Genomic DNA, 13140 nt, shown 5'->3' on the forward strand with positions numbered 1-13140 from the left:
AAAAAGGAGGTTCAGTTTCATATATGTAAATTGTCATACAAAACTGTCAAAATAGATCCTTTACATTACACCTTCACTGCAGATGGCAATGCTGCTTTTAACATTCTGCTAGTGGCAGAGAACTATCAGCTCCCACAGTGAAGACAGTAAAAGGCCCCTTGGTGAAAACTACCGTCTAACAGTGATTTCATCCCTTAGAAGATTTCACTTGTTGCAATCTTGATGCAGATACTTTTATAACATAGTTCTATTGTGACAATGTTTACAAAATTAGGCTCTGTTATTCTTATTGTGTATACAGAGAGAGAAAAATAATGAGAAGAATTTTGTGTAAACATAGAGATAAGCTTTCCCTGCAAGCTCAACCAATTTGATTATGTTGTGGTTTCAAATATCAGAGACATCCATTTTATATAGAAAATATACATAAAAGAGCAATTTCCTAAAGATTTTGCAGCTGGTATAACAGGTAAACAGTAGACATGTGCACCATCAAAAAATATGTTTTGTCCAAAATATTAGTTTTGTTCATTTTCGATTATTCATTTAATCCGAATTTTGTTCATTTGCTCATTCAATCGTTAACATATTCGTTTGTTCACCATTATTTTGAATGTACAGCAGAACATGCAACAAATTTTAAACCAAAACTTACATTAAACAATTTTAAAACTTAAAATAATTGTTAATTTAATTGCTAACAATTGTTACAGAACATGTAAAAAATAACTTCATGAAGAATCAAATAATTCCTATAATATTTAATTGAATAATACTGTATGAGACATATACAGATAGCAAGTAACCCATTTTTACTGTTTCAAAAAGTACAAGCAACAAAATAAAGTCACATGCAGCAGTGTTGTATTGCAACCTACTACACATAATAAAGTGACTAAGGGGTCGATTTATGAAGCAGCGGATGCTGTTTCTGACCCACTCTGCTTCAGGTCCGCCGGAAGTGGTAGTTAAGAAGCAGCAGTCGTAAGAGGCGGCGATTAGCAATCAGCCCAATCAGATACGATCGGATTGATTGACACCCACTGCTAGCGACAGATTGGCCGCGAATGTGCAGGGGTTGGCATTGCACAAGCATTTTACTTGTGCAATGATAAATGCCAACAGCGTATGCTGTCGGCATTTATCGATGTCCGCCCGCGCATTAGTAAATCAGCCCCTGAGTGTTAAGATGTCAGGTTTGACACTGACAGGTTGCTTAATGGGATAGTAAAGTCCAAATTCAACTTTCATAATTCAGATAGGGAATGTAATTATAAACAACTTTCTAATTTACTGTTATCATCAATTAGCTTTGATCTCTTGTTATTCTTAGTTGAAAGCTAAACCTAGGTAGGTTCATATGCTAATTTCTAAGCCCTTGAAGGCTGCCTCTTATCTGAATACATTTGATTGTTTTTCAAAGCTAGAGGGCGTTTGTTCATGTGTTTCATATAGATAACATACGGGTAGATTACGAGTTTTGTCGGAAAAGCTGTGCGGTGCTAACGAGCAGTTTCTGCTCACCGCTCACCTACAGACAACGCTGGTATTACGGGTTTTTACAAACCCAGCGTTAGCCGCAGAAAAGTGAGCGGATAGCAAAACTTAGCTCCACATCTCACTGTAATACCAGCGCTGCTTACGGTAGCGGTGAGCTGGCTAAACGTGCTTGTGCACGACTTCCCCATATGAATCAACGGGGAGAGCCGGCTGAAAAAACCTAACACCTGCAAAAAAGCAGCGTTCAGCTCCTAACACAGCCCCTTTGATTCCTATGGGGAAATACATTTTATGTCTATACCTAACACCCTAACATGAACCCTGAGTCTAAACACCCCTAATCTTACACTTATTAACCCCTAATCTGCCGCCCCCGACATCGCCGACTCCTGCATTATATTATTAACCCCTAATCTGCCACTATGGACACTGCCGCCACCTACATTATACCTATGAACCCCTAATCTGCTGCCCCTAACATCGCCGACACCTACATTATATTCATTAACCCCTACTCTGCCGCCCCCAATGTCCCGCAACCTACTTACACTTATTAACCCCTAATCTGCCACCCCCAACGTCGCCGCCACTATAATAAAGTTATTAACCCCTAAACCTAAGTCTAACCCTAACACCCCCTAACTTAAATATAATTTAAATAAATCTAAATAAAATTACTATAATTAAATAAATTATTCCTATTTAAAACTAAATACTTACCTATAAAATAAACCCTAAGCAAGCTACAATATAACTAATAGTTATATTATAGCTAGCTTACGGCTAGATTTGGAGTTTTGTCGGTAACGACCCGAAAAGCTAACGCCGGCTTTTTTCTGGCCGCACCATAAAAATAACTCTGGTATTGAGAGTCCACATAAAGGCTGCGTTAGGCTCCAAAAAAGGAGCGTAGAGCATTTTTAACGCAACTTCAACTCTCGATACCAGAGTTGCTTACGGACGCGGCCAGCCTCAAAAATGTGCTCGTGCACGATTCCCCCATAGGAAACAATGGGGCTGTTTGAGCTGGAAAAAAACCTAACACCTGCAAAAAAGCCGCATTCAGCTCTTAACGCAGCCCCATTGTTTGCTATGGGGAAACACTTCCTACGTCTGCACCTAACACCCTAACATGTACCCCGAGTCTAAACACCCCTAACCAATCAGCCAATCAGATTGAGCTCGCATTCTATTGGCTGATCGGAACAGCCAATAGAATGTGAGCTCAACCTGATTGGCTGATTGGATCAGCCAATCGGATTGAACTTGATTCTGATTGGGTGATTCCATCAGCCAATCAGAATATTCCTACCTTAATTCCGATTGGCTGATAGAATCCTATCAGCCAATCGGAATTCGAGGGACGCCATCTTGGATGACGTCCCTTAAAGGAACCGTCATTCTTCAGTTGGACGTCGCCGGAAGAAGATGGGTCCGCGGTGGAGGTCTTCAGGATGGAGCCGGTCGTCATCGGATGAAGATAGAAGATGCCGCTTGGATCAAGATGGTTGCCGGTCCGGATCGCCTCTTCTTCCCGGATAGGATGAAGACTTTGGAGCCTCTTCTGGACCTCTTCAGCCACCGGATGATGGATCGCCAGCCCCCGCTTGGGTTGGATGAAGATTTTGGAGCCAGGACCGATCGGTGATACCTGGTGAGGTGAAGACAAGGTAGGATGATCTTCAGGGGCTTAGTGTTAGGTTTATTTAAGGGGGGTTTGGGTTAGATTAGGGGTATGTGGGTGGTGGGTTGTAATGTTGGGGGGGGTATTGTATGTTTTTTTTTTACAGGCAAAAGAGCTGAACTTCTTGGGGCATGCCCCGCAAAGGGCCCTGTTCAGGGCTGGTAAGGTAAAAGAGCTTTGAACTTTATTAATTTAGAATAGGGTAGGGCATTTTTTATTTTGGGGGTCTTTGTTATTTTATTAGGGGGCTTAGAGTAGGTGTAATTAGTTTAAAATTGTTGTAATATTTTTCTTATGTTTGTAAATATTTTTTTATTTTTTGTAACTTAGTTCTTTTTTATTTTTTGTACTTTAGTTAGTTTATTTCATTGTAGTTATTTGTAGATATTGTATTTAATTAATGTATTGATAGTGTAGCGTTAGGTTTAATTGTAGGTAATTATAGGTATTTTATTTAATTAATTTAATGATAGTATAGTGTTAGGTTTAATTGTAACTTAGGTTAGGATTTATTTTACAGGTAATTTTGTAATTATTTTAACTAGGTAGCTATTAAATAGTTCTTAACTATTTAATAGCTATTGTACATGGTTAAAATAATTACAAAGTTGCCTGTAAAATAAATATTAATCCTAAAATAGCTACAACGTAATTATAATTTATATTGTAGCTATATTAGGATTTATTTTACAGGTAAGTATTTATCTTTAAATAGGAATAATTTATTTAATTAGAGTTAATTTATTTTGTTAGATTAAAATTATATTTAACTTAGGGGGGTGTTAGTGTTAGGGTTAGACTTAGCTTTAGGGGTTAATAAATTTATTAGAATAGCGGTGAGCTCCGGTCGGCAGATTAGGGGTTAATAATTGTAGTTAGGTGTCGGCGATGTTAGGGAGGGCAGATTAGGGGTTAATACTATTTATTATAGGGTTAGTGAGGCGGATTAGGGGTTAATAACTTTATTATAGTAGCGGTTCGGTCCGCTCGGCAGATTAGGGGTTAATAAGTGTAGGCAGGTGGAGGCGACGTTGAGGGGGGCAGATTAGGGTTTAATAAATATAATATAGGGGTTTGCGGTGTTAGGGGCAGCAGATTAGGGGTACATAGCTATAATGTAGGTGGCGGCGCTTTGCGGTCGGCAGATTAGGGGTTAATTATTGTAGGTAGCTGGCGGCGACGTTGTGGGGGGCAGAGTAGGGGTTAATAAATATAATGCAGGGGTCGGCGGTGTTAGGGGCAGCAGATTAGGGGTACATAAGTATAACGTAGGTGGCGGTCGGCAGATTAGGGGTTAAAAAAATGTAATCGAGTGGCGGCGATGTGGGGGGACCTCGGTTTAGGGGTACATAGGTAGTTTATGGGTGTTAGTGTACTTTAGAGTACAGTAGTTAAGAGCTTTATGAACCAGCGTTAGCCCAGAAAGCTCTTAACTACTGACTTTTTTCTGCGGCTGGAGTTTTGTCGTTAGATTTCTAACGCTCACTTCAGCCACGACTCTAAATACCGGAGTTAGAAAAATCCCATTGAAAAGATAGGATACGCAATTTACGTAAGGGGATCTGCGGTATGGAAAAGTCGCGGCTGAAAAGTGAGCGTTAGACCCTTTTTTGAGTGACTCCAAATACCGGAGTTAGCCTAAAACCAGCGTTGGGAGCCTCTAACGCTGGTTTTCATGGCTGCCGCCAAACTCCAAATCTAGGCCTTAGGGTTTATTTTTATTTTACAGGTAAGTTTGTATTTATTTTAACTAGGTACAATAGTTATTAAATAGTTATTAACTATTTAATAACTACCTAGCTAAAATAAATACAAATTTACCTGTAAAATAAAACCTAACCTAAGTTACAATTACACCTAACACTACACTATAAATTAATTAATTACCTAAATTAAATTAATTACAATTAAATAAAATAAACTAAAGTACAAAAAAAACAAAACACTAAATTACAGAAAATAATAAAATAATTAGTTTTTAAACTAATTACGCCTAATCTAATCCCCCTAATAAAATAAAAAAGCCCTACCCTATACTAAATTACAAATAGCCCTTAAAAGGGCTTTTTGCGGGGCATTGCCCCAAAGTAATCAGCTCTTTTACCTGTAAAAAAAAGTACAATACCCTCCCCAAAATTAAAACCCACCACCCACACACCCAACCCTACTCTAAAACCCACCCAATCCCCCCTTAATAAAACCTAACACTAACCCCTTGAAGATCACCCTACCTTGAGAAGTCTTCACCCAACCGGGCCGAAGTCCTCAACGAAGCCGGGCGAAGTGGTCCTCCAGACGGGCAGAAGTCTTCATCCAAGCCGGGCAGAAGAGGTCCTCCAGATGGGCATCTTCTATCTTCATCCATCCGGCACGGAGCGGGTCCATCCTCAAGCCAACCGATGCAAAGCATCCTCTTCATCTGCCGACTCCCGACGAATGAAGGCTCCTTTAAATGACGTCATCCAAGATGGCGTCCCTTGAATTCCCATTGGCTGATAGAATTCTATCAGCCAATCGGAATTAAGGTAGGAAAAATCCTATTTGCTGATGCAATCAGCCAATAGGATTGGAACAGCCAATAGAATGCGAGCTCAATCAGCCATAGAATGCGAGTTCAATCCTTTTGGCTGATAAGATAGCTACAATGTAATTATTAGTTATATTGTAGCTATCTTAGGGTTTATTTTATAGGTAAGTATTTCATTTTAAATAGGAATCATTTATTTAATTGTAGTTATTTTATTTAGATTTATTTAAATAATATTTAAGTTAGGGGGTGTTAGGGTTAGGGTTAGATTTAGATTTAGGGGTTAATACATTTAATATAGTGGCGGCGACATTGGGTGCGGCAGATTAGGGGTTAATACATGTAGGTAGGTTTCGGCGATGTTAGGGATGGCAGATTAGGGGTTAATAAAATGTAACTAGTGTTTGCGAGGCGGCAGTGCAGCGGTTCGGCAGATTAGGGGTTAAAATTTTTATTTAAGTGTTTGCGATGTGGGGGGGGGCTCGGTTTAGGGGTTAATAGGTAGTTTATGGGTGTTAGTGAACTTTTTAGCACTTTAGTTAAGAGTTTTATACTACAGCATTAGCCCATAAAACTCTTAACTACTGACTTTTAAATGCGGTACGAGTTTTGACAGAGGGGGTGTACCGCTCACTTTTAGGAAGACTCGTAATACCAGCGTTAGGAAAATCCCATTGAAAATATAGAATACGTAATTGACGTAAGTGGATTTGCGGTATTTTCGAGTCGCGCAAAAAAAGTGAGCGGTACACCTGTACCTGCAAGACTCGTAATACCAGCGGGCGTTAAAAGCAGTGTTGGGACCTCTCAATGCTGCTTTTTAAGGCTAACGCAAGACTTGTAATCTAGCCGATTGTGTTCACGCACGTGAAGTTATTTAGTCAGCACTAAGTACCTGAAAAGCAAGTCAGTCAAAAGATCTGAGATAAGTAGGCAGTCTGCAGAAGCTTAGATACAAGGTAATTACAGAGGTAAAAAGTATATTTCTATAACAGTGTAGGTTTTATAAAACTGGGGAATGGTAAATAAAGGGATTTTTGTGTTTACTACATGGATGAATGCACATTGTACAGTACTGTTCATTTCAGTACATCTAAAAATGTCATTGGAGTGTTTTGTCTATGCACACAAGCAATGCTCTTTTAACAGACCGTGAAACAGTGTGAAAATAAAACCTAAGAGGACTATTTTGTGGTTTCTAAGGTATTGTATGAGCAATCACAATAACTTTACTAGGGCTTTTCGCTTAATATATTTCCATCGTTAAATGTGATTTGAGTGCAAGGAGTAACCATGGACTTGTAATACGAGCGTGAGTTAACACTCGTCATTGAAAGTATAGGGAATTTGTAGTTACTGCGAGTACACTCAAGTGAGGTGCAATATTTTTTTCACGTGGAATTTTCCATATGGGTTCTAGCAGTGAAAATATTGTGACCTTGTGATTGCATTTGTGGTTCTCGCTGTGGTGATTGCTCTCCACTTGTAATCTAGGCCTATGTGGTTCAACCCCGCAAAGGTCTTAAACACATAATTAAAGTTAGCTCCAGAGAAGCAATTCACTACTGGGAGCAAGCTTTAAACAATGGGCAAGCCAATGACAAGAGGCAAATGTGTGTAGCCACCAATCACAAGATAGTGTTATGACCAGGGGCAGACTGAGACCAATAAGGGACCCTGACAAATATTATGGAAGGCACTCCCTGCCTCTGCTGCCCCTCCTCTCACCGGCTTCATATGTTCCTACCTCACTTTGCCCCATCTCTGTCCACCCAACCACCAGGTCTAGGACTCCTAACATCCAAGGCCAGACCCCAGATTCCAGACCCCCCCTTTCCAGGGCCAGACCTACACTCTCTATGGCTAGACTTCACACTTCAGGGCCCCCAGAGCAACAGACTCCCTATACATGGGCAGAGCCCCCAATCTAGGGAAAGAAACAGGGCCTCCCCCTACAGAGACTGGGAGTGAAGGCTGCCAATCCTCCCACCCTTAACTGCTAGTGCAGTTATCAGTACTTTTTTATCTTATGATAATCTGCCCCCTGCCCCAGCTCACAACCGATAGTGCAGCTGCAGTGCAGTATCTATTATTTAAATAAAGGGAGGGCTGTAGGCACTCACTGTGTGTGTGGTCTTACTAAAATGTGCCTACCTACTACCGTTCATTCACAGACAGCCACAATCAATAGGAACAGTTTAGATTGCCAGCCCTGCACTAGCTTATTTAATTGACTGTGAATATGGGCCTGAAGATTGAAACCTCTCTGCACCGGAGAGATGATCTAAAATAATCCTCCATCACTGTGAGATCCATAGTCAAATTTTCAAAAGGCAGATTTTGCTATACTTCTCCAGGGGGCATCCCCTGCATTTCTGTATGTGAAGGAGAGACAAGCCCAGTGCAATATAGCACTGCATGCCATGATAGTTCTGCTGCATTTAATCTTTGTGTTTTGTATTCTATATTACTTTACACTTCAGATTACATTTTATGACATTTAAACTCTACACTTTCTATTTTGTATTTTATTTTGTGTATAGCAGTATATTTAGGATTGTGATTTTCAAGTTATGATTACACTTTCACAGTTTCTGTGTAACTTTAAAAAATGATGACCACACTTTGTATATTTATGTGTATATTTTACAAATTACACTGCACTTTGCGTTTCTTCTATCTAAAATAAAACTGAAAAATGCACAGCTTCAGTTTCAAAGAGAGCTTTATTACTTTCCATGGGTCAGATAATCCCAGTTTCAAAGAGAGCTTCATTACTTTGCATGGGTCAGATAATTAAACATTCTCTAGTATAGAGATAAAATATTGTGCAGACTTCCCAGGTGCTAAACTCACTGAGTTTTCTATGAAAAAGGGCAGAATCTGTAAGTCCCAGAGAGATGAGAGATGCCTTCTATAGAAAGTAATGAGGCTCTCTGAGATACAGAATTTTACAGGGGAGATAGAAGTTAACTGGAGAACATCCAGGGCTAATATAAAGTATGTTTGCAGCAAATAAAAATTAAACTGACCCAAACATAAGGGAATACGCCATATTTCTTTCAAGAATTATAGATTGGTGCTCGTTTGAAGAGCATCATCATAAACAATGGGTTAAACTTGAGCATGAACTCTCCGGTTGTACCCAATTGGGCTCTATGTGTTGGACTGATATATATCGATCCATGACCAAATACCTTAATAACCCAATTATACATGAGACTTTTAATACATGGATAGAGATAGTTAAAAATTAAACTGAAATTTTTCACTACAATTTATTTTGCTTTTGTCTATATTTTAGTATATTTTACTTTTCTGTTAGTTAAAATGTGTATTGTAAATTTTGAGCAAACCTCACCTGCATACATCTGACGAGATAAATCAGCGAGACAAGCTTGTTTAAAATGCTTACATCATTTTACAGGAATTGTGAGAGAGCTCCAGACATAACCTGGGAACTCCCCTGATCAGCCCAGAGAACTGCCTTTCAAAACAATAAGAATTTGTAATAACTAATGGATCTAAAGCTAACTGTATTAAAATGTAAAAGAGAAAGTGAAAAACTTAAATGTAATAATACTGAAAGGACCCAATCTGGAGTGTAAAGTAATATGAAATACCATGCACAAAGTATAAGTGTTACAAAACTCTTATATTGTGAAGTGCTATATTGCACTGGTCTTGTCTCTCCTTCATAAACAGAAATGAGATCTTGCAGTGCTGGAGAGTTCCGCCATTTTTCTTTTAGCATTCAGTGAGTTCAGCCCCTATGCATTCTGAACTACAATTTATCTCCAAGCCAGATAATCCTTTGATTATCAGGTCCTATGAGTAGACACAACACACCAAGTGTAGGTTTTGAATAAGTATGTTGGGGGCACTGTCAAGCCCCATTTGTGCTGGACCCTCTGTCCATTTCTGATTTGCCTGGTCACTCAGTCTGCCCGTGGCTTCCAGTAGTGTAGCATATGTACATATTATTTTTTAACAAAGGATACCAATAGAACAAAGTACATATATAAATAGAAGTGAATTTAAAAGTGTCTTAAAATTACATGCTCTATCTGAATCATTCAATTCTCATTTTTATATACAGTATATATATATAATATACTTATTTTTATTATATTATACTTTCCCTGTACTTATTAAGTTTTCTAAGTTTTATATTTTGACAGCTTCAATAATATATATATATATATATATATATAAATATATATATATATATATATATATATATATAAATATATATATATATATATATATAAATATATATATATATATATTTATATATATAAATATATATATATATATATATAAAGTTCAATTCCCAGTGTAGATGTCTATGGTGTATTAAAAACAAAAATAAGATCACTTTGTAATTTTGTTTTATTACAGAATGCGAAGACGGTGGATCCGAAAGTTGTCCTAGTCTTCCTGTGTCTCCTCATATTACAGAACTAAGACCTGGAAATTGCAAGGGGCAAGATGAAAACAAAAATTAGCTCTAACTGAGATACCTGAGATCAGAGCACCTGTAACTGGCTAATCAAAATGAAGGCATGAGATTAAATCTCCATCTTTACTGAGCCATCAAAAGCCATCAATGAAAAAAAGCCATCTTTTTTTGTTGATGAGAATTCAGGACTTTGTATGGCCAAGCCATCTTCTTTACTAAAAATGAAGAATTCTTTAAGGGACATTTTACTCAGGCAATCAGCTGAGAAGATTTCAGTATATTCGCAACTGCTATAGGAAAAGTTTCCTCCATGGGGAGGTTAATTTATTTTGCTGATCCATGTTTTATAAAGCTGGAACTTCAGCACTGAAATTGTCAGTATAGGTGGTGGTCAAAAGCAGCTTTTTCAAATAACAAAATAAATATGAAATTGCTATTTGTGAACAGTTTTACACAAGTCAGCAAGCAAAACAGATGATTTGGGAACACTTTTAAAGGGAGAAAACATTACAGTACAATGCCCCTTTAATGTAGGAAGTGTTGTAAAAATTGTTAAGTATGGCTTCCCAAATTGGTTTTGTGACAAGTAAAATAATTCACTTTTCACATACTAAAGTGGTATGTCTGTACAATATCTTTACCTTCAGATTAATAAGTGTCAAACATTCATGAATTCCTTGTGGACTTGCTCCTTTTTTAAGTTTCACATTCACTATATTGTATGGATATTACCAGTAACACGTATTTAAGCAATAAGCAAGTCTTGTGATCTGCCAGCAATATTATAGTGGCATATGGCAGGTGTTGTTTTTACGCTTACGTTGTTCATCTTTTCACGTAACTTTTGTTTTTGAAGACATTGTTATCAAAGAGTTGCTGTTCTAAAATGGTAGAAATCAATCTAGAAGTTGATATTATTATGAACTGCAAGACACCACATGTTCACAGCTGTATTTATAAATTGTATAACATTGAGTGAACCAAACTTTTAGAATTGTGAAGCTGTATAATTAAAAAGCCACAATGACGGCATTCCAGTAGGAGCAAACTTGTTAGTTTCCACTTAAAATAAGCCCCCACAGGGATAGATTACAAGTTAAGCTAAAGTTTGTGCTCCCTCTCCCGCATTAACCCCGCTAAACTTCGTCTTTTTGTGTGTGTCTGGTTGCAAATCTATTACTAGTTGAAAGTAAAAGGATTTCCCTTGTGCACTAACCCGACGTGTGCAAAAAGCCAAACCGAATATCGCGACCACCTTAACCTATTCTCCCATAGACTTCAATAGAGTGTGAAAAGTGTGTGTGTGGGGGGGAACTAACACACTTGTGTGCAAATCCGATTGCATTCTCTCAAGTGTGCTAACCCGATATGAAATATGAAAATTTACATTCAAATAATCTTCACATACAAGAATATGTTCTATTTATTCATAAATACATATTTCTAAATATATATCTGATGTTTTTTTTTAATAATATATATCTATACCTATATATGATTATATGATTATATATAGGTATAGATATATACAGATATATATAGGAATATCTATTTGAAAATACTAAGAACGTATTCCCCTATGTGAAGAGCATTGGAATGTGAAATATTGAATGTGAAATATTTACAGTAAATATATAGTTAAACACTTTATTAAATATAAATATTGCATAAATATTATTTCTCTTGTTAAGTGTATCCAGTCCACGGATCATCCATTACTTATGGGATATTCTCCTTCCCAACAGGAAGTTGCAAGAGGATCACCCACAGCAGAGCTGCTATATAGCTCCTCCCCTAACTGCCATATCCAGTCATTCTCTTGCAAGCCTCAACCAAGATGGAGATCGTAAGAGGAGTGTGGTGTTTTATACTTAGTTTATTTCTTCAATCAAAAGTTTGTTATTTTTAAATAGTACCGGAGTGTACTATTTTATCTCAGGCAGTATTTACAAGAAGAATCTGCCTGCGTTTTCTATGATCTTAGCAGAAGTAACTAAGATCCATGGCTGTTCTCACATATTCTGAGGAGTGAGGTAACTTCAGAGAGGGAATGGCGTGCAGGTTTTTCTGCAATAAGGTATGTGCAGTTAATATTTTTCTAGGGATGGAATTTGCTAGAAAATGCTGCTTATACCGGATTAATGTAAGTAAAGCCTTAAATGCAGTGATAGCTACAGGTATCAGGCTTATTAATAGAGATGCATACTCTTATAAAAATGTAATATAAAACGTTTGCTGGCATGTTAATCGTTTTTATATATGTTTGGTGACAAAACTTATTGGGGCCTAGTTTTTTTCCACATTGGCTGGTTTGATTTCTGCCTAGAGACAGTTTCCTGAAGCTTTCCACTGTTGCAATATGAGTGGGAAGGGCCTATTTTAGTGGTATTCTGTGCAGCTAAAAATACTGACAGACATTCAGATTCCCTCTGCATGATACAGGACATCTCTGAAGGGCTCAAAAGGCTTTAAAGTCGTGTTTGAGGAGGGTAACAATCACAGTAGACTGTGGCAGTTGTTGTGACTGTGTTTTAAAAAACGTTTTTGTCATTTATTATTCTGTTTTTGTTATTAAGGGGTTAATCATCCATTTGCAAGTGGGTGCAATGCTCTGCTGACTTGTTACATACACTGTAAAAATTTTGTTAGTGTAACTGCCTTTTTTCACTGTTATTTCAAATTTTGTCAAAATTTGTTTCTCTTAAAGGCACAGTAACGTTTTTTATATTGCTTGTTAACTTGCTTTAAAGTGTTTTCCAAGCTTGCTAGTCTCATTGCTAGTCTGTACAAACATGTCTGAAACAGAGGATACTTGTTCATTATGTTTAAAAGCCATGGTGGAGCCCCATAGGAGAATGTGTACTAAATGTATTGATTTCACCTTAAACAGTAAAGATCAGTCTTTATCTATAAAAGAATTGTCACCAGAGGGGTCTGTCGAGGGGGAAGTTATGCCGACTAACTCTC

General features: G+C 37.6%; 1 protein-coding gene across 1 annotated transcript in view; it reads left to right on the plus strand.

Annotated features, from left to right (window-relative positions):
- The window catches only part of NAB2 (NGFI-A binding protein 2), a 67384-nt gene extending 55849 nt beyond the window's left edge, over positions 1-11535 (plus strand). The window contains exon 7 of the mRNA XM_053705517.1: positions 10113-11535. Coding sequence (XP_053561492.1) covers positions 10113-10219 — 107 coding nt within the window. The 3' untranslated portion in view covers positions 10220-11535. The remainder of the gene's footprint in view (positions 1-10112) is intronic.
- Positions 11536-13140: the final 1605 nt, after the last annotated feature.

Source organism: Bombina bombina, chromosome 3, assembly GCF_027579735.1.
Source record: "Bombina bombina isolate aBomBom1 chromosome 3, aBomBom1.pri, whole genome shotgun sequence".
Taxonomy (NCBI): domain Eukaryota; kingdom Metazoa; phylum Chordata; class Amphibia; order Anura; family Bombinatoridae; genus Bombina; species Bombina bombina.